Source organism: Carcharhinus amblyrhynchos, chromosome 2 (assembly GCF_965287045.1).
Source record: "Carcharhinus amblyrhynchos chromosome 2, sCarAmb.v2.hapA, whole genome shotgun sequence".
Classification (NCBI taxonomy): domain Eukaryota; kingdom Metazoa; phylum Chordata; class Chondrichthyes; order Carcharhiniformes; family Carcharhinidae; genus Carcharhinus; species Carcharhinus amblyrhynchos.
The window spans coordinates 120,041,354-120,067,462 of NC_137325.1; the positions used below are offsets into that span (position 1 = coordinate 120,041,354).

A 26,109-nucleotide genomic window follows, 5' to 3' on the forward strand; every position below is an offset into this window, starting at 1 on the left:
AATGGTGTCGCAGTCCTCATTGACAACAATGGATGAACAACATATATATAGTGGAGTGCCCCAGGAGTTGGTGCTGGGGCCTCAGCTATTTACCATTTATATAGATGATCTGGAAGAGGGAACTGAGTGTAGGGTGTCGAAATTTGCTGATGACACTAAAATTGGTGGAAAGGCAAATTGTGCGGAGGGTAGTGAGAGTCTACAGAAGGATCTAGATAGGCTGGGCGAATGGGCCAGGAAATGGCAGATGGAATTTAATGTTGGCAAGTGCGAGGTGGTCCACTTTGGAAGGAATAATGGTAGGAAGGATTATTACTTACGTGGAGAAAAACTGCAGCAGGCGACGGTGCAGAGGGACCTCGGGGTCCTTGTGCATGAGTCGCAAAAACCCAGCTTGCAGGTGGTCAGGAAGGCGAATGGGATGCTGGCCTTCATCGCGAGGGGGATTGAATATAAAAGTAGGGAGGTCTTGCTGCGGCTGTATAGGGCATTGGTGAGGCCGCAGCCGGAGTACTGTGTGCAGTTTTGGGCGCCGTACTTACGCAAGGATATTTTGGCCTTGGAGGGAGTGCAGAGGAGGTTTACTAGGCTGATGCCGGAGTTGAGAGGGTTGAGCTATGAGGAGAGGCTGAATAAATTAGGCTTGTACTCGTTACAGTTTAGAAGAATGAGGGGAGATCTCATTGAGACGTATAAGATGATGAATGGGATGGATAGGATAGAGGTGGAGAGACTCTTCCCGCTCAGAAAGGATAGTAGGACTAGGGGGCACAGCCTCAAGATAAAGGGGGGGGCGGTTTAGAACGGAGTTGAGGAGGAACTTCTTCACTCAAAGGGTGGTGAATCTCTGGAATTCTCTGCCCGTTGAAGTGGTGGAGGCTACCTCGCTAAATATTTTTAAGACGTGGGTTGATGGGTTTTTGATAAGAGAGGGGATTAAGGGTTATGGGGAGAGGGCGGGAATGTGGAACTGAGCCAAGACAGATCAGCCATGATCTTATTGAATGGCGGGGCAGGCTCGAAGGGCTAGTTGGCCTACTCCTGCTCCTATTTCTCATGTTCTTATATGCAGCTTTCATTTTTGTGCCTTTAATAATGTACGTTTCATTTTACTTCCCACTGCTTCACAAATAAGCCAATAGCAAAAAGGCAATTAATGTCAAATACTCACAGAGCAAAGATCAAATATGCATAAACCATTCTGGCTTAGAGTGGTCTTCTGTTCACAATTACTTAGGGCACACACAGTTATGCTGATGAGCTGACAGTATTATGTAAAAGATAAAATATATACAAATACATTCACACAAACATCCACATATAACACATACATACATATTCACACGCATAAATTCAATACAAGCACTCCCTATTTTACCAAAAGCCACACCCACAGTTTCTAACATGAAGCCAGCAAACATTCATTAATTCCACTCCCCTTTTGCCAGAAGCATTGAAGTATAATGGGTCCAGGTTTTGTGGCCATCAGAAAACAAGCAGTGTCAGCCATTGATTACATTTACACTTGCCCATGGCATTTGCACTGTTATTAGAAAACAAAAATAATACAGGGTTGCTTATGTGAACACGGCATTCAAACACTGTCTCCTTAAATTGGACAATGTTTATTGAGCAGTTGGGTGACCAATTTAGGAACTGTGAATTAGAATAGTTAATTTCGCGCAAAATAGGGTACGAAAGATAGAGAGATGGATAGAAGACAAAATTTTTTTTTGTTGATTTTAAGTCTCCAACAATAATTCAGAAGGAATGAGACTGGAAGCTTTTTAAAAGGTTACTTTTCAGTGTTCATGAAGTTGTTTGGCAGTAATTAAGGCTCATCATACCATTTAAAAATTCGCTCTCATTTAATTGAGAAGTACTAACTCTTTCTGCCTTGTTTATTGGATATCTGACAGGTAAACTCAACTTTATACCATTGCATATATTTCAGTGCGGAGACTCTGCAATTTAGCAAACTCCTGAGGGAGTATGGCAGCATTTACTCCCTCATGTTATGCTTCCTTTAAATAGGTAATTCAGCAGACATGCACAATACTCTGATCAATATGGCTCAGTAGTGTGCACCAAGAAACATCTTACTAGAATTTGATTTAAACTTTTACATTTTGGCCAGGATTTCATGGTACAAATTACAGTGAGATATTACCATAAATAAGGAAGCATAAACTGGACTTCAACTTCTGTGCTCACAGATGAACAGTTAAATACAAATATTATGAAGCTGCTGTAAATGCTGCCATACTCCCTCAGAAGTCTGCTAAATTGCAGAGTCTCCACGCTGAAATATATGCAATGGCATAAAGTTGAGTTTATCTGTTAGACATCCAATAAACAAGGCAGAAAGAGTTAGTACTTCTCAATTAAATGAGAGCGAATTTTTAAAAGGTGTGATGAGCCTTAATTACTGCCAAACAACTTCATGAACACTGAAAAGTAACCTTTAAAAAGCTTCCAGTCTCCTTCCTTCTGAATTATTGTTGGAGACTTAAAATCAAAAAGAATAATTTTGTCTTCTATCCGTCTCTCAATCTTTCGTCCCCTATTTTGCACTAACTATTCTAATTCACAGTTCCTAATTTGGTCACCCAATTGCTCAATAAACATTGTCCAATTTAAGGAGACAGTGTTTGAATGTCCTGTTCACATAAGCAACCCTGTATCATTTTTGTTTTCTACTAACAGTGCAAGTGCCATGGGCAAGTGTAAATGTGATCAATGGCTGACACTGCTTGTTTGCTGATGGCCACAAAACCTGGACCCATTATACTTACGTCCAAGAAAGCTAAAAGTTTTTTGAACAAAAAGTAGTACACTAATTCAAGTTGCATTTACTGTTCTTGTATTAGCTGAAGTACGCAATCACTAGAGTGACCTTTTTGAGGAAAGATAACTGGACAAGTTATCTTTGTTGGACTGTACACCCAAATCCTGATTTTTAAATAGTTTAAGTATTCCAGTCATAGTCTGAAATCTGATATTGATGCATTAAATGGTTGTTTGATAGTGTAGGGCTATGAGGCATTAAAGATCACTATGCACCACTCATAGACAATACAAAAATCACAAAATATAACAACCAAACGTAGAAAATGCCATTATCCCATTTCAATTAAAATGGCATTTGTCTTGTTCACTGCAAACCAGCAGAAAATGTAGACTATGATGCACATACACTAGTAGAAGCTTTTGACTACCACACAATAAAAATGGAATTTGACTTATTCAGTGACTGCAAAACAACAGATGTGCACATAGCTCTACCCTCCAGCATTTCTTCACTACTCTAGGAATTGCTGCAGTCTCTGCTAAAACAAATCTCAAACGAGAAACTGAGGGACATGGGGATCAAGTACGTATTTACTCTACACTCAGACTCTTCAGCCCTCATACACTTAGCATTGCCAAGCAAGCTTAATTAATTTAAAGCAAGGATTAAGAATCAATTTAAAGCAATTCCTAGCCAATCACCGCAGCAGATCCATAGCAAATTCCATCTCCCTGGCCCTACCCTGAAACACCTGGATAACAAGACACCCATGTCAGACTCCTATTTATTGACCACAGCTCAGCCTTTAACACCATCATTCCTACAAAGCTCATCTCCAAACTCCATGGTCTAGAGCTCCTCCCTCTGCGACTGGATTCTAGACCTCCTAATCCACAGACCGCAAATCAATAAGAAGGGGCAATGACAGCTCCTCCACGATCATCTTCAACAGCTGTGCCCTGCAAGGCTATGTCCTCACTCAACCCTTTACCATACTTGTTGCACACTTATGACTGTGTGGCCAAATTTCACTCCAATTCCATTTTCAAGTTTGCTAATGATATGGGTCGTAGTGGGTCAGATCTTAAACAAATGATGAGATGGAATAAAGGAAAGAGATCGAGAATCTGATAAAATGGCACAATGAAAATAATCTCTCCCAGGATATCAGTAAAACAAAGGAGATAGTCATCGACTTCAGGAAGCGTAGTGGAGGACATGCCCCTATCTAAATCAACAAAGGATGAAGTGGAAATGGTCGAGCGCTTTAAGTGCCCAGATCACCAACAACCTGTCCTGGTCCCTCCATGCTGCCGCTACAGTTAGGAAAGCCCACCAATGCCTCCACTTTTTCAGGAGGCCAAGGAAATTCGGGCATATCCACTACAACTCTCACCAATTTTTATACAGATACACCTTAGAAAACAGCCTTTCCAGATGTATCACAGCTTGACATGGCTCCTGTTCTGACCAGGACTACAAGAAACTGCAAAGGGTTATGAACGTAGCCCATCATGCAAAGCAGTCTCCCATCCATTGACTCCTTCTACACTTCTCACTGGCCCAGGAAAGCAGTCAACATAACCAAGGTCCCCACACTCCCTAGACTTTCTTCCATCGGGAAATACAGAAGTCTGAAGTCACGAAGCAACTGACTTGAACAACTTCTTCCCTACTGCCATCAAACTTTTGAGCGAACCTATCTTATATTAAGTTGATCTTTCTCTACACCTAGCTATGAACTGTAACAATACATTATGCACCCTCTCCTTTCCTTTCCCCCTACATACTCCATGAACAGTATGCTGCAGTCTGTATAGTGCACAAGAAACAATATCTTTCACTATATACCAATACATGTGACAGTAATAAATCATATCAAAAAGTCTTTCAAATACTGGTACTGATATCTATTCTAAATGGTTTTCTTCTCATTATTAGTACTTCAATTAATCTACACAATGAACTAATTTGTTTACCATTTCACAGGAATGGTATGCGACAAGATCACTAAGGCAGATAACAGTCAAAATGATTGGATCAACATGGCAAAATTTGTATCACTTCCACGTTCTAATTGGTAGCTCTCAGGTGTGGATTGTAAAAGAAATCCCAAAGTACATTTCAGGATATTTTTCTTGCAATCTAATAACCATGAACCAACATCAGTATATATTTACTGATTGCTAGTACAACAGGTTTGATCATGTAAAACATTTCTGAACAGTGTTTTTATAAATGTGTATGCATTTTAAACATTGCTATTCTATCAAGCAAATACTACATCATTCTATTGATTCAGAAACCTTAAAAGAACATCACTTCTAATTTCAGGAACGATAATTCAAATGACTATCAAGTTGACATTTAGTAAATCAGGAAGCTGCAGTATAGGGTTACTATGGTGTGGGCTACAGCAGACAATACATCAGCATGAAAAGATCACGTTTCCAAAATTTGACCTTCCATCATCAACCCAAATTTTTTAAATCAAACACAGGGACAAAGGTCAATCTAATAGACAATAGGTAACTAAAAATTCCAGGACAAGTTTGTACAAAAGATGCGAGCCTCAATAAAAATGAGGCAATACAACTCTATTCCTTTTCTAAAAAAGCAAAACCATAATCTTTAATATGGTAATATGGAATTCATACCTGCAATTGTTCTGTGGAACTGCTACTATGGTCATCTCCAGATTCAGAGTCTTGATGATGCTTTTCCAAACTTTCTTGGGTGCATTCATATGAAGGCTCATGAAACAAGTTTTTATTTCTCTCTGCATCCAGGGTTTCAAAATCTTGTGGTTGTCCCAAAATTCGGTTTGGATTTGTAACTCTTAAATACTGCAACGTACTCTCTCCATATCCTTGACTATGGTTGCTAGCTTTGGCACTACTTTGGAGTCCAGAATGCAAGTGGCCTATCCCTTGAACACAAGCCTGGTCTTGGGATTGGCTTGTGCTTTGGTTTTTTGTCTGGTTCTGTGCGGAAGTCTGAGCAGTTGATTGTCCCATAGAGGACTTAAAAGAGCTGGAGTAATCTAGTGGTTTGGAAAGATTTTCAGTAGACACTCGCATTAGCTTGGCATCTGCATTTAAACTAGCAGATTTGATTTTAACAGAAGTGGGTACATGTTTCACTGGTGGCATTAATGCCTTCCGAGGTAGTTCTTTAACATACTGTGCTGGAAGATAAAACGGTTTTGAGGCATCTTCCTTCTTAACTTGCCACCAATCATTATTTGTCTTCTTCAATAAAATATATCTTTCACCTTGCCTTATTGCAATCTTTCTATCTTTTGCCTCGTACTCATAGTCATACTCCACCTCAATATATATCTGTCCTGGAACAACAGATACATCTACCTTTCCGTCTTTCTCAGCCATCTCAAATAAATTTTCACCTTCTGTAGCTGGCAGTAATCCACATGATTTGTTTCCAATATTGTGCTAAAGTTGGGGGAAAAAAACACATTAGTAAGCACTGCCCACTTATCCTCAAAATACTGAACATCATTGTCAATGCTTATTACTGAGGCAGTTTTAGAAAAGATGAGAATGAAGGCAATTTAAATAGAAAACCATATTGAAAAACATCATGCTAAAAGCCATGTTTTGAGCTGTATGAAAACATTAACAGCAACAAGATGAAAAGCTACAGGATGAGTTGATAATTATTAAACAAAACAAACAGTTTCTGAAAAGAATTGCAAAACGTGAAGATGCTGAAGCAGAATTCTGGGGAACTTGCGCAGGTTTCTCTAGCCAAGTACAACAGGGTTTAGATTTTCAGGTGCTATGGTAACATCTAAAACCAGCAGATCTTGCATTCTTCAGTGAATCAGATAAAACACTATTTGAAGAGTGTAGTAGAGTTATGTTGTCTAATGAAAAATAGAACGTACATCTGTAATCCAATGTCAACCTAATTTTGGTCAGCCCTAAACCTCAAACTTGCTGGAAGTTATTAAACCACTTACTATTCATTTCAGTTTCAGGAAAAGGAAACATTTTAACTCAAAACTGTTCCCTAGTCGGTCAGGAAAATGATTTATTTGGGGTATCTCAGCGATACAAAGTAAAACAAAAAGCTTCAAGACCTTAAAAGGAGAAATTTAACACTTCCTCATTATCTTTTTCTGAGTGATGAGCAAAAAGGCAATGGTACTCAATGTGGGAGTGAAATAAATATGTGAAGGCTGTAAGCATTCTTCAGGCCTCCCTCTCAAAAGTTCTATGAAATGTCTTCCCCAAGACTGCATATTGCAGTCATACTAATAAGGGCCAACTCTATGTCCATTACAGCATACGTGCAGTCTGCGATTTAATGTGCAGAATTTAACTCACCAAGGCAGGTCTGATGACAGGGGACACGCCTCTAAAGCCTGCAGCAGGAAGGCATGCGGATAGCTTCCTTGTCAGGCTGCCTACTGAAATCTACCTAAACCTGCTGCCATGGATATTCATTCAGCAGCAGGTTGGAGATTCAGCACACAGAAAACCTGCAAAACAAACATTTTTGGGATGGCTTGCAAGCTTCCAGTGGCAGGGGGTGGGCCTTGTTTCAATTTGAAGGACCTCATACTGGGAAGGGGACCCACTGGGAGCCACCCTACTGTCCTTGCTGTCATACACCTTTCTGCCTCACTCATCTGTGGTCTGAGTCCCTTGGCAATCCTGGACCTCAAGTGGGTGCAATACCCACAGTAGCCACCGCTTGCTTGGTGTGTTGCCAGGCAATGCACACTTGCTTGTCTCCAATTGGCCAGCAGCACTACAGGGGAAGGGATTTATGCTCACAGGACTTTTCACCCCAGAAAAGGCCCACCACTACTCAGTTTGGTTCTCAACTCATTGCAACTTCACTTAAGTTGGCAATTCACCTGCTCGAGAAGCTTGATGAGTTTTGCCTGCACTCTATTCCACCCAATTTGTGGAAGAGCAGGTTTACACAGTAAAAAAAAGCTAAAAGACACAGGCGATCATTGGGTGTAGGGAGGAAGAGGGAGGGGACTGAAAGGAAATAAAGATTGTAAGCAAATATCAAATTTCCACAACCCCCCTAGTAATGAGGTAGAAAGCACCTACTATTTGACAAGTTATTATTTAGTTTATAGGTTTAAAGATTCTTCCCGACTCAGGAATCATAATCTGCATTAAAGAAAAAAGTAAAGTATTTACCATCATAGCTAGGAGCTTTTTTTGGAGAAAAAATATATAGCTGGTTTCCAGTCAATGTCAATGGCATAACTGACAAACACAATTCATTGGGGTTAGGCCAAGAAGTGACCAGATATAGAAAGTGGACACAGCAATTAGGAAAGGACACCTCAGGTCAGTGACAGAATGGTAGGAGGGGACAGAAGATTTATTTTTAAAATTAAGAAATCTTGTGGCTGCCAAGAGGACCAGCTACCTCAGTCACAGTACACAAAAGATCAATACAGCATGACCAAAGATTGTTCAAAAAGTGACACAGCAGGTTCAGACTGTATTTAAATAAAATGACATAACATACATACAAGAGCATTACAACTCATTATTAAACATAGCTGGATTTCAGCAAACACGTTTTTCAAGTAGGTGACACTTTTATAAGCTTGGTCAACTATCAGTCCTGTGAAATTGTTCCCAAGGGGATTTTCACAGTAACTTTATTGCAGCGTTAGTGTAAGCCTACTTGTGACTAATAAATAAACTTAAACTTTAAAATTATTCTGGTGATTATATTTTCAAGTTTTAATATACAAATACATTAAACATTACTTTTATCATGTTTATATAAAGGTGGTCCATCATCTCAGGAATCCACTTACAGTTCAAGTCATCTGAGCTTTTAAATTGTTCCGTCTGATCTATTTAACTTGAGAATATTTACAGGTTGCAATTATAACTCCAGAAGTTTTCTGCTTGCTTGACACAATAAAAAGTCTGACAACACCAGGTTTCAGTCCAACCGATTTATTTATAGTAAACTCACTAGCTTTCGGGTTAGCCCCTTCGTCAGGTGAATGGAGAGTTCTGGCCTCAGACAGAGCATATAAAGCACAGACAGATTACTGATGAGAATGCGAATCTTTACACCTAACTTGCTGTTCAAGTCTTAAAGTGACTAACAATGTGAGTGGAAGGAGCACTGATCACAGGTTAAAGAGATGTGTATTGTCTCCAGACAGTACAGTAAGTGAGGTTTTGCAAACCCAGGCAAGTCACGGAGGTTACAGATAGTGCGACATGAACCCAAGATCTCTGTTGAGACCATCCTCATGATAGCCAAGTTCCGCACACATGAGGACGGTCTCAACAGGGATCTTGGGTTCATGTCGCACTATCTGTAACCCCCGTGACTTGCCTGGGTTTGCAAAACCTCACTTACTGTATTGTCTGGAGACAATACACATCTCTTTAACCTGTGATCAGTGCTCCTTCCACTCACATTGTCAGCCACGTTAAGACTTGAACAGCAGGTTAGGTGTAAAGATTCGCATTCTAATCAGTAATCTGTAAACTGTCTGTGCTTTATATGCTCTGTCTGAGGCCAGAACTCTCCATTCACCTGACGAAGGGGCTAACCCGAAAGCTAGTGAGTTTACTATCAAATAAATCGGCTGGACTGAAACCTGGTGTTGTCAGACTTTTTACCATGTTTACCCCAGTCCAATGCCGGCATATCCACATCATGCTTGACACAAGCCATGTGAGGCAACTTAAATTTAATCAATGCAAAACTATATTGTAGCAAGTGGAAACCATGAAGTTTAAAAGGTTACTTATACAATTGTGTACATAACTATTTTTCCTAGTCACGCAGAAATGGAGAACCAGTGTTAGAGCTCAGTTTTACAAATGATATTAAACAATAGGTGCACACAGAAAATGCTGGATATACCCAGAAGGTCTGGTAGCATCTATAAACAGAGAAACAGAGTTAATGTTTTGAGTTCATATAACCCTAGTACAGAACTGTACCTCCACCACACACTTATAGACTCAAACCTCTTGTCATGTGAAAAAGTCATATCATATCTGCTTCTTTGGAAAATCACTTCAAATCGGCGCCAACGCATTTTTCATCCTTTTACAAGCAGGAACAGTTTCTTCTTACCTACTCTATCTAGCCCATTCATGATTTTGAACATCGCCGTCAAAACTCCTCATAGCCTTCCTTTCTTTCAAAACAGTCCCAACCTCTCCAATCGATTCTCAATCTTCGACTTCAGGAAACGTAGCGGAGAACATGCCCCTGTCTACATTGATGGGGATGACGTAGAAATGGTTAAAAGCTTCAAGTTTTTAGGTGTCCAGATCACCAATAACTTGTCCTGGTTCTTTCTCTCTCTCTCTCTCTCTCCCCCCCCCCCCCCCCCCCCACCCCCCACCACCACCCCCGCTATAGTTAAGAAAGCCCATCAACGCCTCTACTTCCTCAGGAGGCTAAGGAAATTTGGCATGTCAGTTCTGACTCTGTCCAACTTTTACAGATGCACCATAGAAAGCATTCTCTATGGCTGTATCACAGCTTTGTACGCCTTCTGCTGTGTAAGACCGCAACAAACTACAAAGGGTCATGAACAAAGCCCAATCCAACACTCAAACACCTCCCACCCATTGTCTACACTTCCCGCTGCCTCAGAAAAGCAGCCAGAATAATTAAGGATCCCACACACCCCGAACATAATCTCTCTTCCACCTTCTTCTGTCAGGGAAAAGATATAAAAGTCTGAGCGCACATACCAAGTGACTCAAGAATGGCTTCTTCCCTGCTTCAAACTTTTGAATGGACCTACCTCAAATTAAGCTGATTTTTCTCTACACCCTAGCTATGACTGTAACATTGTATACTCTCTCCTTTCCTTCTCTATGCAAAGTATACTGTCTGTATAGCACGCAAGAAACAATATTTTTCATTGTACACCAATACATGTGACAATACTAAATCAAATAATAACTGAAGTTTCTTATCCTTGTGCATGAGTCGCAAAAACCCAGCTTGCAGGTGCAGCAGGTGGTCAGGAAGGCGAATGGGATGCTGGCCTTCATAGCGAGGGGGATTGAATATAAAAGTAGGGAGGTCTTGCTGCAGCTGTTTAGGGCATTGGTGAGGCCGCAGCTGGAGTACTGTGCGCAGTTTTGGGCGCCGCACCTGCACAAAGATATTTTGGCCTTGGAGAGAGTGCAGAGGAGATTTACTAGGCTGATACCAGAGTTGAGGGGGTTGAGCTATGAGGAGAGGCTGAATAAACTAGGCTTGTACTCATTAGAGTTTAGAAGAATGAGGGGAGATCTCATTGAGACGTATAAGATGATGAATGGGATGGATAGGATAGAGGTGGAGAGACTCTTCCCGCTCAAAAAAGACAGTAGGACTAGGGGGCACAGCCTCAAGGTAAAAGGGGGGCGGTTTAGAACGGAGTTGAGGAGGAACTTCTTCACTCAAAGGGTGGTGAATCTCTGGAATTCTCTGCCCGTTGAAGTGGTGGAGGCTGCCTCGCTAAATATTTTTAAGACGCGGGTTGATGGGTTTTTGATAAGAGAGGGGATTAAGGGTTATGGGGAGAGGGCAGGAAAGTGGAACTGAGCAGCGACAGATCAGCCATGATCTTATTGAATGGCGGGGCAGGCTCGAAGGGCTAGATGGCCTACTCCTGCTCCTATTTCTTATGTTATGTTCTTATTGCAACTGTTCCTGTAAACCCCTTCCTGCATTCACTCCAATGCATTCACCTTCTTCCTACAGTGTGGTGCCCAGAACTGTACACAATATTCCAGCTAAGGTCTAATTAGCTAGTGTCTTGAGTAATAAGTTCAGCAGAACCTCCTTGCTCTTGTACTCTATGCCTCTATTAATAAAACCCAAATTACTACATGCTTTATTTACTGCTCTTTCAACTCATTTTGCCACCTTCAATGATCCAATGCATACATACACCCAGGTCCCTCTGCTCCTGCACCCCTTTAAAGAATGTTACCCTTTATTTTGTATTGTCACAGCATCTTTTTCCTATCAAAAATCGTCACCATGAATGTGGATGATGTTAAATTGAAATCTGCTCCCTCGGGTGGACATAAATGATAAATTGTTCAAGGAACTGGGGAGTTCTCACCAGCTTTCTCTATAACCTGACACAGTACTTACAGCATAGGAACAGGCCATTCAGATCCACTCCAATATTTCTGCTACACACCATCCTCCTCCCAGTTTTTTTTCACTAAACTATCCCTTCATTACTTTCTCCCTCATGGGCTTATTCAATATTCCCTTAAATACATCTATGTTAGTTGGTTCAACTATTCTTTATTATAGTTGTTGGTCCACATCCTAACCAATCTCTGGGTAAAGAGCTTCTCCTCAATTTCCTACATGATTCATGATTATTTTATATTTACAATCCATAGTTTGGTCTCTATTAAAAATATTTTTTCCGCCATGGGCTAGCATTTGTTGTTCATCTCCTACTACCCTTGAGAATATGGTGGTGAGCTGATTCCTAGAAACACTGCAGTCCATGTAAGTGACAGTGAAGGAGCAGTGATCCGGTTCAAAGTCAGGATGGCATGTGGTTTGGAGGGAAACTTGCAGATGGTGGTACTCCCATGCATCTCCTGCTCTTGTCCTTCTGGGTGATACAGATTTCAGGTTTAGAAGTTGAAGGAGCCTTGGGAGTTGCTGCGATGCATTTTGTAGATGGTACACACTGCCAATGTGGAGGGAGTAAATATTTAAGGTTCCAGATGGGGTGTAAATTAAGCAGGCTGCTTTGTCCTGGATGGCATCAAGCTTTGTCAATGTTTTTGGGGTGCACTCATCCAGGCAATATCCTAGGTCTACCCCATTAAACCCTTTCATAATTTTAACAGCTATATCAGGTACCTCTTCAGACTTCTCATTTTCAGAGAAAAGAGCCAATAACCGGTTTGATTTTTATTGATCAATCTGGCCTCTCAGTTCTGGTATCATTCTAGTAAATCTATTTTTGCACCTTCCCCTATGCTCAATCACTGTATAACTATAATACTGAGACAAAACTGTTCATGGGACTCCAAATGTGGTCTAGACATTTCAAGACCAGTTTAATGTAACTTCTCTATTTTTTAATTCTGTCCCTCTAGAAAGGAATCCTTGCTGTATTCTATTTTATTTTAAACAGACTCATTAATATACTTAATTACATTATGGTGTGTCTTGGGCCAATATTTATTGCTCAACCTACATTACTAAAACTAATTCATTGTCCAGCCATTACCTCATTATGGTTTGTGGTGACAAGCTGCATGTGTATTTGCAGCATGTTTTCCTACATTAAAATAGAGGCTTTAATAGCTCTTTGGAATGTTTTGAAGTCCTGAAAGGCATGTCATGAATGAAGACTTAGACTGATTCACCACTCCTCACTTTTTTTTTGTGGGATATGGGCGTCGCTGGCTGGCCAACAATTATTGCCCATCCCTAGTTGCCGAAGGGCAACTGACAGTCAAGCACATTGCTGTGTCTCTGGAGTCCATATAGGCCAAACCAGGCAGATTTCCTTCCCTAAAGGACATTAGTGATCCAGATGGGTTTTTATGACAACAAACAATGGTTTCATGGTCATCAGTAGATTTTTAATTCCAGATTTTTTTATTGAATTCAAATTCCATCATCTGCTGTGGTGGAATTCGAACCCGGATCCCCAGAATATTAGCTGAGTTTCTGGATTAATAGTCTAGCAATACCACTGTTAGGCCATCGCCTTCACTCTGAAGCAGCCCATGTCCAAATGCAACAAGACCATGACGATATCAAGGCTTAAGCTAATAAATATCAAGTAGCATTCATGCCATGAAGTGCCAGGTAAAGACCAACTCAAAGAGAGAATCTAACCATCCCCTTGACATAGAAAAACAAAAAAGGCCATTCTGCCCATTGAGCCTTTTCCATCATTCATTGCTGATCAAACTTAATAACTTGCCCCACTTTAGCCCCAAGCAATATATCTATTTTCCTTCTTGGAAAACAATGTTTTGCCATCAAGTGTTTTGTGTGAAAGTGAATTTCACATGCTCACCACTTTCTGGGTGAAGAAATTTCTCCTCACCTCAGTCCTAAGTGGTTTACTCCATATCATTAGATTGCAGCTGCTGGTTCTGGATTCCCCACCATCAGGACTATCCTTCCTTCATCTACCTGTCTAATGATGTTAGAATTTTATTGGTTCCTATGAGATCTTCCCTCATTCTTCTAAATTCCAGTGAACACAACTCTAACTGATCCAATCTCCCTTCGTATGTCAATCCCGTCATCACTGAATCAATCCAGTAAACCTTTGTTGCACACTTCTTTAAGTAAGAACATTTTTCTTCAGATAAGGAGACCAAATCCGCACACAATATTCCTGCATGGTCACATCAAGTTCCCTGAAGGACAACATACGATTTGCTTTCTTTAATACCTGCTGCACTAGCATGCTTACCTTCAGTGACTGGTGCACAAGGACACCCAAATTGTATTGCACATTCCCCTCAATTTATTGCAATTCAGATAATCTGTCTTCCTGCCTTTGCTACCAAGTGGATAATCTCACATTTAACCACATTGTGCTGCATTGTTACGCATCTGCCCACTCACTAAGCTTGTCCAAATCACACTGAAGCATCTCTACCTCCTCCTCACAGTTCACCCTCCCACCCAGCTTTGTGTCATCAGCAAATCTGGAGATTTTACATCTAGTTCCTTCATCTAAATCATTAATATATATTGCGAATAGCTAGGGTCCTAGCAATGATCTCTGTGGTACTCCATTAGTCACTGCCTGCCACTTGGAAAAAAGATCCATTTATTCCTGTCTGCCAACCAGTTTTTACCCATCTTAACGTACTACTACCAATCCCATGCACTTTAATTCTACACACTGATCTCTTGCATGGGAAGATGTTAAAAGCCTGAAATGCCAAACAAACATATCCACTAGCTCCCCTTGAACTCTACTCATTACATCCTTGAAGAATTGTCTTTTGTAAATCCATGCTGACTTTGTCCGATAGTGCCACTGCTTTCCAAGTGCTCTGCTATAAGATCTTCCACAATGGACTTTTTTCCCCACTACTGACATCAGGCTGACTGTTCTATAACTCCCCATTTTCTTTCTAACTCCCTAAGGTGTTGCATTTGCTACCTTCCATAGATTCTGGAAGTGTTCCAGAACCTATAGAATCCTGTAAAATAACCAATGCAGCCACTATTTCTAGGGCCACTTTACGTAGCCTGCATTATAGATGATCAGGCCCTGGGGATTATTTGACTGAGGGACCTACATTTGTCTTCACCAATCTTGTCCTCTTCACATACTTATAGAAAGTTTTACAGTCAGTTTTTATGTTGCCCACAAGCCAACTCTATTTTTGCCTTCTTAATCAATACCTTTGTCCCCCTTTGCTGAATTCTAAACTGCGTTCAATCCTCGGGTCTGCTTTTTTTTTTTGGCCAATTTGTATACCTCTTCCTTGGGTCTAATATTATCTCTAATCTCACTTGTAAGCCGTTGTTTGACCATCTTTCCCACTTTACTTCTGTGCCAGACAACAATAAAACAATTGTCACAGTTGACCCATGCGCTTTGAATGTTTGCCATTACCTTCCCACCATTACCCATTTAAGTAACATTCCCCAATCCATCATAGGCAACTTGCACTTCATTCCATCAATTTCCTTTACTTTCAGGATCCTCGTCCCAGAATCCATTATGTCACTCTCCATTTCGATGAAGAATTCTATCATATTACAGTCGCTCATCCCCAAAGGCCTCGGACACTTAGATTTCTAATTATTATTTTCTCATTACACAACAGCCAGTCTAGGATGGACTAGTCTCACATTGATTCCCAAACGTATTGATCCAGAAATCCACCTCAGATACACTGACGAATTGCTCCTCTATGGTGTTGTTACTAATTTGATTTGCCTCCATGCAACCTCTGAAGGATGCCAAGGCAGATATAAAAAGAAAAAGCAATCTAATTGAGGAAGGAGTCAAGCTTGGGATGGCAGAGGGACAGGAAAGTCAAGGATAAGGAAGGGTTGAGTACCTGAAAGAGGAGAAATGTAAGGTGCCTAATGACAGGAGAGAAGGGTCTTAAAGGGATAGAAAAGCACAAGATGGGAAATAACAAGGTTAAAATGGAATCATCAGGCTCAGATCTGCAGCATCAGGAACGTGCGCATGCAAATTGACAGAGAAAACTTAAATTACATAAATAAAAGCAAATTACTGTGGATGCTGGGATCTGAAACCAAAAGAAAACCCAGCTTTGACAAAGAGTCATCTAACCTCAAAGCATCAGCTCTTTTCTCGCCTTACGGATGCCACCAGACCTTGAGATTTTCCAGTGCTTTCTTTTTTGGTCTTAAATTATATAGGCTGGTTATGTAGCTCGTGTTGTGTTGAGAATATAAAGGAAACAATAGGGCGAGTCCAGAGTTAAAGTCATAACTCAGTGGATTAAAGTTGACAAGTTAGATGGGATCAGTGTGGTGCATTAATGAACCACTGTCCAAGTTTGGTGACAAATGCCACCAAACAAATGAGAATGAGTCTCAAAGGACATACTAAGGGAGGAATTCCTGCCAGAATGAAGGTCCAGGAAATGCGTAGAATCGGCTGCAGGACAAAAGATGGCAGCAAAGTTAGAAGTCACCATACAATCCAGAAGTGACAAAGCAATGTGCTTCAGTTCAGAATGATATATAGCTCATCAAGAATCAAATTATAACTGAGGCAGACAAACCAGAAGAACCAGTCCAAACACTGGCTACTGGCTCACCAGGATACTGAAGTCCCTCAGACCCTCCACAGCAACAGGGAAAAATGGCTGAAGCTGATCAAAATTACTTTAAAATATATGCAACAGAAAGTCAAAGATATGGTAGCTGCGTCTTGCAGTGCAATCCAGTGCAGAAGCATAAACTTGATATCCAGAGGATTCAAGAATTTGAAACTATAATTCCGAGGATAAAAGCCCAGAGTTCAGAGGAATTTGGTGAGCATATGGTGAGGGCTGGGCAGTTGAGCCAAGAGAATTCAATAGTGAAACAGGGAATATTTGGGGAGAAAAAAGCCAGCAAGTATGACGGTGGTTGGAGAGGGACTTAAGTTCACAATAAGCCGATTTCCCTGGAGCCGCCGGGGGAGGGGAGGCGGGGAGAGAAAGCTACAAAGTAAAAACCTTGCGTCCCTGGGTCATGTCGCAACTTGCCACCCAGTTCATTCCTGATCAGTGAAATATTTCCAGTAGTAGGGGCAATGTTTTTAAAAGCAATACAAAAATTATAGGCAAAACACACCTTGTAACTCGGTTTTAACACTGCACGATATTCACAATGACGCTTATCAGGAGAGCAATAACTGGTATAATAAACACACGTACAGCTTCAGGGTAAGACAGCGAGCAAAGAGAAACCCTGCCGTTCTGGCGATGAAATAATAAGGCAGAGGGGGAAATGTGCACGCAACTCAAGCGTGTGAAGATTTACGAGTTCCTCTCAATCTTCAGCACGATTTCTGTCGATTTAAAACAAGTGTGTGCGGGGAGGGTTGTGGTTTGGAGGGTGGTGGTGGTGGATGTGTTGAGGATTGTAAGGGAAAGGGTTATGGGGAGAGGAGTGGCTGTGGGTAGGAGTAACAGTGCACGGAGGGAGAGTGGTTGTTGTGTTCAGGGTGGAATAAATCTGCCAGTGCACGGAGCCCAACTCGGCGCGATGGTTGATATGTCTGTATGGTTGATAGATCTGACCTTTAAAAGGGGGGCGGGGGGGGAAGGAGCGCGGCCGCTGAGTAAATCTCAGGTTAATCTTGTGGTTGCCGCTTCCTCCTTCGTTTTAACCGAGGCCCCGGTCCCGGCCTCCTCGCCCACACACACACACACCCAACCGGGAGAGGCAGGAGAAGGCGATCACACTCACACTGGCGACAAGCGAAGAGGAGAAAGACAAAAAAAAACAAAGGGAGACAACAGAAACTTTTTCGCTGCAAATTCACTTCACGCATCAAACTTTGAGTAATATAACGTTTTTTAAAAATTAAACCACCACGCACCTGCTCCGGGACGGTGGCGACAGCAGCCGGGGAAGGGGGTGATTGGTGCAGGTTTAAAATCACTGGAAACCTGGTTTAATGGCTGTAAACTGACGACTCCCTCACTGATGTGATTTTATTTCTTTGAATCATTATTCTAATCCCTCCAACAAACAACATCTCGCCTCGTTTCCACTGGCGGCGCATGCGCCCACCCGCCACTCTGCCCCCGTCCGCCCGGGCTGCGCGCATGCGCCTCTCTTCCCTGTGGGGGGAAACCAACGTGCGCGCATGCGCCTCTCTTTCTCGGTGGTGACCCAGTGTGCGCGCATGCACCTCTCTCCCTATTCTAAACTGAAGGGCCAGTGATGTCGTTCAAACACGCATGCGCCTCGTTCTCCCGTTTCCCCCTCCGCCGTCGCTCCAATTCAGACTGCGTGTGCGCGCGCGGCGCCAGCCGTTGCCTGGCAGCGACGCCTCGCGGCTGCATGGGGTCAGAGCGCCGGGCGAGTGGGCGCCGCCACCAACGGACAACAAAAGGCCCCGAGGCCCCTCAGGGTCTAATCATGGCGCAAGATTAAAAGCCGCTTTCCTGGCTCTTCCCCAGCGCACCAAAGCAAAATAAATCGCACTCGCTGCGGTTGGATGTGAGGGTTGGTTGAAGAGGCGAGCGATTACTAATTGTAAACTGTTAGCAAGCAATGCAGCCTGTTGGATTCGCTGTGTTTCCCCCTCTGACTGATATTATTGACAGGACCCCGGGATCAAAACCTCGAGAATTACCCTTCAACCCCAGCCCGTATCTGAACTTGTACAAAGGAACAGGGTCATTCTGGTTTCATACTTCAATTGCACATGGAAGTCTCGAAGTGTAAGCCGCTTTGCTGCAAGCGGTTAACCTCAATATAATCACATCGCAACCGTCCACACAAATGGAGTTAGACTGCATAGGGCATTGATAGTTTATGAAGAAAATGACCCTGTGAATTTTCACAAAATAAACTGTGGCAAATTCATTAGAACGTCTTTTTTAAAAAATCACTATGTGGCAACAGTGGAATACCCAATTAGCAAAGGAAACTATTCTGACTTCTCCGGTACATAGTAACAAGCTCAATTAAGTAATCAGGGACACCCAAAAACATATTTGAACATCCTCCTCTAAAAATAATGACAGTAAAGGCGCCACTTCTGTTATGTCAGCAGTTGCTCTGTACCCCAATGTTCCAGCTCTAATAAAGATTTTTAAAGTTTCATTTTAAAGTAATAATTTCATTGATTATTTTTATTCCACATTGTGATTTTGCACAGGGTTGACAACAGCTAACACTGAGGAACATAGGAATAGAAGCAAAATTCAATGAGATAATGACTGATCTGCAACCTAACTCCAAATACCCACCCATGTGTCTTTATTATTTTGCTTTTATTGTGCTTTAAGCCTGTTGGTTAACAAAAATCTATCTATTTTGGTTCTAAAATGAATATGGATCCAGGCATCAATTGCAGACAAAGGTTCCAAGCCTCTATTATCTTTTTAGTCAAGAAGTGTTTCCTAATTATATTCCTGAACATTTAGTTCAAACTTTCAGGCCAGAACTTTCCATTCGTTCACACCCCGCTGCAAGGACAGGGAATTCGGCACTCAGCCAAATCTCCATTCACTGCAGTGGGATCGGAGAATCATGCCAGAGTGAATGGCCTGAAAATTCCTGCCTCAGACTATTCCCTCTAATCCAACATGAATAGTTTCTTACTATCAACCTTACCTAATCCCTGTTTTTGAAAGCTTTGATTAAATCACCTCTTAACCTTCAAATTTCCTAGGAATACAAGATTTCTTTGTGTAATCTCTCCTTGCAGTTTTGACAAGGTACCTCACGAGAGGTTATTGCAGAAGGTAAGGGGGCATGGAGTTGGGGTAGGGTGTTAGCGTGGATAGAGGATTGGTTGTCAAATAGGAGGCAGAGAGTGGGGATTAATGGGTGCTATTCGGATTGGCGGTTGGTGACTAGTGGAGTGCCCCAGGGATCGGTGCTGGGGCCTCAGCTATTTACCATTTATATAGATGATCTGGAGGAGGGAACTGAGTGTATGGTGTTGAAATTTGCTGATGCCACCAAGATTGGTGGAACGGCAAATTGCGCGGAGGGTGTGGAGAGTCTGCAGAAGGATCTAGATAGGCTGGGCAAATGGGCCAGGAACTGGCAAATGGAATTCAATGTTGGCAAGTGCAAGGTGGTCCACTTTGGTAGGAATAATGGTAGGAAGGACTATTACTTACGTGGCGAAAAACTGCAGCAGGCGACGGTGCAGAGGGACCTCGGGGTCCTTGTGCATGAGTCGCAAAAACCCAGCCTGCAGGTGCAACAGGTGGTCAGGAAGGCGAATGGGATGCTGGCCTTCATAGCGAGGGGGATTGAATATAAAAGTAGGGAGGTCTTGCTGCAGCTGTATAGGGCATTGGTGAGGCCACAGCTGGAGTACTGTGTGCAGTTTTGGTCGCCGCACTTACGCAAGGATATTTTGGCCTTGGAGGGAGTGCAGAGGAGGTTTACTAGGCTGATGCCGGAGTTGAGGGGGTTGAGCTATGAGGAGAGGCTGAATAAACTAGGCTTGTACTCGTTAGAGTTTAGAAGAATGAGGGGAGATCTCATTGAGACGTATAAGATGATGAATGGAATGGATAGGATAGAGATGGAGAGACTCTTCCCACTCAGAAAGGACAGTAGGACTAGGGGGCACAGCCTCAAGATAAAGGGGGGACGGTTTAGAACGGAGTTGAGGAGGAACTTCTTCACTCAAAGGGTGGTGAATCTCTGGAATTCTCTGCCCGTTGAAGTGGTGGAGGCTGCCTCGCTAAATATTTTTAAGACGCGGGTTGATGGGTTTTTGATAAGCGAGGGGATTAAGGGTTATGGGGAGAGGGCGGGAATGTGGAACTGAGCCACGACAGATCAGCCATGATCTTATTGAATGGTGGGGCAGGCTCGAAGGGCTCGGTGGCCTACTCCTGCTCCTATTTCTTATGTTCTTATGTTATGTTCAATCTGTGTTGCACTCCTCCAAGGCCAATATATTCTTCCTGAGGTGTAGTGCCTAAAACTGCATGCAGTACTCCAGGTATTGTCTAACCAGTGCTATGTATATCTGAAACATGACTTTCTACCCATCACATTCTGGTTTTCTAGGTATAAAGGGCAGCATTCTAATGTCATTTTTGATTATTTTCTGTACCAGTTCATGCCATTCTAGTGATCTGAATACCTCAAACCCCAAGTGTTTGTGGACCTTTTGAATTTAATTTGATTTGATTTTTTATTGTCACATGTTAGTATACAGTGAAAAGTGTTGTTTCTCATCATTCAGAAAGTACCCCATTCTATCCTTTGTAGGTCCAAAGTAGATTACCAGTTGCCTACATTGAAATCCATTTGCAACAGTTTCACTCAACACTTCATCTAGCAATGTTTCTTTATAATTTTATGCTTCCATCTACACTGCTTAGAGTGTTACATGTCTTTATTTCATTGGCAAATTTGGATCGATGGCTCTCAGTTCAATATTTAAATCATAGAAACTAGAAGCAGGAGTAGGCCATTTGACTCTTTGAGCCTGCTCCGTCATTCATCTTGATCATAGCTGATCATCAAATTCAACATCCCGATCCCCCCTTCCTCCCATATTCCTTGATCCCTTTAGCCCCAAGAACTATATCTGATTTCTTCTTTAAATCAGACAACGTTTTGGCCTCAACTACATTCTGTGGTCACCGATAAATACGGTGAATAGTTGTAGTCCCAACACAGATTCTTGCGTGACTAATTATATTGTGCCAATTAGAATACCTGCCCATTAATCCTACTCACTGTCTCCTGCCACTCAGCTGATTTCCTAATCAGGTCAATAATTTTATTTGAATTCTGTGAGCTTCACCTTGAAATAACAACCTCTCATAAAGGCATTTACAAAATGCCTTCTGGGAGCCCATAATATAACATCCACAGACATTCCCCTACACACTACTTTAGTCACAACTTCAAAATATTAATCAGATTCATCAGGCACAACTTAACCTTTACGAACGCATGCTGTTTTACTCTGATCTGCCTGCAGTTTTCAAGGTGTTCACTCCCCCTATCCTTAATTATAGATTCAAGCAATTTTCAGACAACAGATGTCTGATTAACTGGTCCAAATTGTCTGGTTTCGCTCTCTCACTTCTCTGAATAATGGAGTGGATTGCACTATTTTCCAATTTCACGGAACGGTTCCTGAATCAAGAGAAATTTGAAAGATTCTACTTAGGGCATTTTCAATGTTCTCATCTACTTTTAAACCCTGGGGTGGAAAACATGTAATCTTGGGCATTTGTCTCTCTCTCTCTCTAGAGCAATTATTTTCTTCCTTATTGTTATTTTACTTCCGTTAATTTTGGCAGGTTCCTGACTCTGACTCAATACTAGTTTTCTTGGAAGTCTGGCATGATGACCTCTTCCTCTACTGTAAATACTTGTACAACATAGTCATTCAGCATGTCCACCATTTTCTTATGTTCATTAACAACATCACTTATTAGTTTTCCAAAGGCCCATATTTATAAAATCCCTCATTATCATGTAATCCCCACAGTGCGGAAGGAGGCCATTCAGCCCATCAAGTCTGTACTGACAACAATCCCACCCATGCCCTATCCTTCTAACCCCACATAATCCCCCTGACACTAAGGAGCAATCCCACCCAGACCTGTTCCCCATAACCCCAAGTATTTACCCCGCTAATTCCCCCAACCTACACATCTTGGGACATTGATGGTCAATTTAGCATGGCCAATTCACCTAACCTGCACATCTTTGGACTGTGGGAAGAAACTGGAGCACTCTGAGAAAACCCACACAGACACGGGGAGAAATGTGCAAACTCCGCACGGGCAGTCACCTGAGGCCTGAAATGAACCCGTGTCCCTGGTAGTAACCACTGCTGCCATATTGTTTCTGACCATTCTTTTACCTCTGCCACTGAAGGTGGAGGAAGCATAGAAACAGGAGTAGGCCATTCAGCCGCTGAGGCTGCATTGCCACTCAATACAAACATGGCTGAGCAGATACTTCAGTGTCTTTTACACCCATTACCCCCATAACCCTTTATTAATTAGAAATCTATCAATCTCTGCTTCAAACATACATAATTACTGAGCTTCCACAGCCCTCTGGATAGACAATTCCAACCCTCTGTGTAAAGAAATTTCTTCTCATTTCGGTGCTAAGTGGCACTCCCCCTTCGTTTCACCCCTGTTAGTCTGTTTGCCTGTAAACAATATATCTTAGAAAATAGTGGACAGATTTAAATGCAACTTGGTGCACAGATAAGGTGTGGCTCAAGGAAAAACTGATTCATCTTTCCGAATCTGCATCCTGAATTCTGTTTTTGTTATGTTACAATTGTGAAGTTAGTAAGATTATTATGTTTTGGAATCGTATATTTAAATTTTGGGTAAATGAAGAGGGTCATGTGACCTAATCTGAAGTCTACCTGACAGTAAGCCTGGGTGGTTTGATTGTAAAAGATCAAGTGAACAATTGTTTTACTGGGAAGAACCTGTAAAGGATTTGTGCTTGGAAACAATGGTTGCAGTCTTTGAGTTCAAAAGGGTAGACTCCAAGTTTCCCAAAGTCTCAGAAATATGTTTCAGGTATTGCATTGTAAATAGTTGTGCTTTAAACTGACAATTTATTTCTAAAATGAAAGAGAATTGGGATCAAGGATAGCTAATCACATTCCCACCTGGATATGAGGTTAACATGTTTCATGTTGCCATGGAGAAGAGGGCAGAGGGAGCCATTTTTTGAGAGCAGGTTACAGGCTGTCCTATAAAAAAACAATATCTCAGAAAGAAGTGTTGCAAGAGAAAAGACTGCTTGCTTTTGTGAGTTACCATATCTGCAAGAAGGAGATGCTCTCTAGTCAAAGAGACACATCCTGTGGCCCTCTAAGGATTCCAGGAGATTTGCCCAAGAGGAGAAAGAATAATTAGAACAGGCTTTAAATGCTGGTTAAAACTGAGCAAAGCTTTGAGTAACTCAGCAACTGAGTTAAAATGGGATATAGGCATCCATTCAGAGCTGGAAGCAACTGTGGACTATTTGCTAAAAGGATCTAATTCTGTGAAAAGTGCGATATCTGATTAGTTACAATAGTCTTTAATCAATAGTGCTTTTATGCATTTGTTCCAATTAAGCTTTAAAACATGAAATCTTGTTCATAAGTTCATAATTTCTGATTTGTGAATCCAGTGTCATGACAATGGGTTTTACTGAAATAGAAAGGCGACACAATGGAGGGGGATGGGATTGTTGCTCATTCTGAAGGTCAGGACAAAGGGATAGTCGTATCTGGTGTATTGTTTCACATTGTTTGATCGTGGCATTTTTTTAAGGCTGTGGAAAGGGTACTGGTGATGTAAAGATAGATCTGTGGGAAAGAGTCTGGTCAGAAGGGAATTTCTCCTAGCCCTTGTGTAATGGAACTCAAATTTCAGTATGACTCCACAAACGTCATCAGCTCTCCATCTCTCACTCCAATGACTATTCGTAACTTATGCCAATGGATATCAGCAAAACTTTTAAGCTGTGAGGAGCAGCAGGGCCAGGAACAATGCTATCCTCACCCAATACTTACATATGCATAGCAATAATAATAATCATAAATGAATAAATATTTTCCCTCTCTGACCTAAAGATGCTATTATGTTCCACTCTGGTTGAGAACCATGTATCCAGTGTAAATTGGGAATCAAACTGAGGATCAGTGGAGCCAACAGGGAGCTTGAAGTCCTGTAATTTTTATGCATCACATATACACAGGGCAAAGGATCTGCAGCAGGAAATGGATAAATAACATCGAGCAATCAATCTCCATTTAACAAAGTAATATCCTGTCATATTTAATTTCATTCCTATTTCTCAAAACTGTTCAAAGGGATAGCAGGCTCAGATTACATTTATCACAGATGTGTGCTGGATGATGTTTGATAATCTGTGTTTTAAATCTCAACCACAATCAAACTGACATATGTACAATTCTAATCGTTCAATTACCAATAGGCAATTTGTTGCCAAATCTCAACTTTGCTATTTATGTCATAATAATATAATTCTCCTGATGTGCTATGAGACATGTGATGCAAGCCAGTGAGATTCAAAATAATATGATTAGGAAGAGATTATCGACAGGGAAATTAACTGAACTTCACTCTGCAAAACAGTGTACAGCATGGAAATCGAAGGATACATGTGCAGTGCATTATAATATTTGCATTATCTATTTAAGCATTAAGATGTAAGGGAGGCTCATGATCTTCAATTGGAAACAAAAGTATAGTAGAACCTATAGAAGCCCTACCATGCAGAAAGAGGCCATTCGGCCAATCGAGTCAGTACTGACTCTCTGAAACAGCCCACCCAGGCTCACCTCATGCCCTATCCCCATAACTCCACACAATTACCATGGTTAATCCAGCTAACCTACACATCTTTGGACACTAAGGGTTAATTTAGCATGGCCAATCCACCTAACCCGCACATCTTTGGACTGCGGGAGGAAACCAATGCAGTCACGAAAAGAATGTGCATAGTCCATATCGACAGACACCCAAGGCTGGAATCGAATCCTGTTCCCCATGAGGCAGCAGTGCTAACCAATATGCCACCATGTTGCCCAGTATTAACATTAAAGTGAAAATAAAGGGTAATATTTACAGAGTAATTACAAGGGAGTAATCTTACTGAACCTACAGTTGGGATTATTTTTATTGCCATTTCTATTTACACTTTGCTTTGTATATGTGTATTAAATTAGATTAAATGATAACAAAAATAGCTCTAGCTTGCTGTTGGCATATGCTACTTTCCCTATTCACTTGATGTAAAATGTTTCACAGGAATGTAATCTGTAGTAAGTTCATGGTAAGTCGCACTGCCTTGTGTATTTTGTTTCATGGGCATCACTAGCAAGGCCAGGATTTGTTGCCCATCTCTTATTGCCCTCAAAATGAGTGGCTTGCCAGGCCATTTCACAGGGCAGGTAACAATTAATCACATTGCTGTGGGAGTCTGGAGTCACATATAGACCAGACCAGGTAAGGACAAGCAGATGGTCTGAGAGTAGGGCCAGAATTCTCCAGCCGTTTACGCTCCACTGCCACTGAAAGCAAGGACACAGAATTTGGTACTCAGCCAAATCTCTGTGCACTGCAGCGGGATCAGAGAAT

At 41.7% G+C, this 26,109-nt stretch overlaps 1 protein-coding gene across 3 annotated transcripts in view; it reads right to left on the minus strand.

Annotated features, from left to right (window-relative positions):
* Window positions 1-18,052, minus strand: part of arhgap12b (Rho GTPase activating protein 12b) — a 220,588-nt gene extending 202,536 nt beyond the window's left edge. For all 3 annotated transcript variants that reach the window (XM_080212046.1, XM_080212037.1, XM_080212026.1), the window contains exons 1-2: window positions 17,862-18,052; window positions 5,449-6,243 (exon numbers count right to left, since the gene is read on the minus strand). In XM_080212046.1, coding sequence (XP_080068172.1) covers window positions 5,449-6,180 — 732 coding nt within the window. In that variant the 5' untranslated portion in view covers window positions 6,181-6,243; window positions 17,862-18,052. The remainder of the gene's footprint in view (window positions 1-5,448; window positions 6,244-17,861) is intronic.
* Between the last annotated feature and the right edge of the window lie 8,057 nt (window positions 18,053-26,109).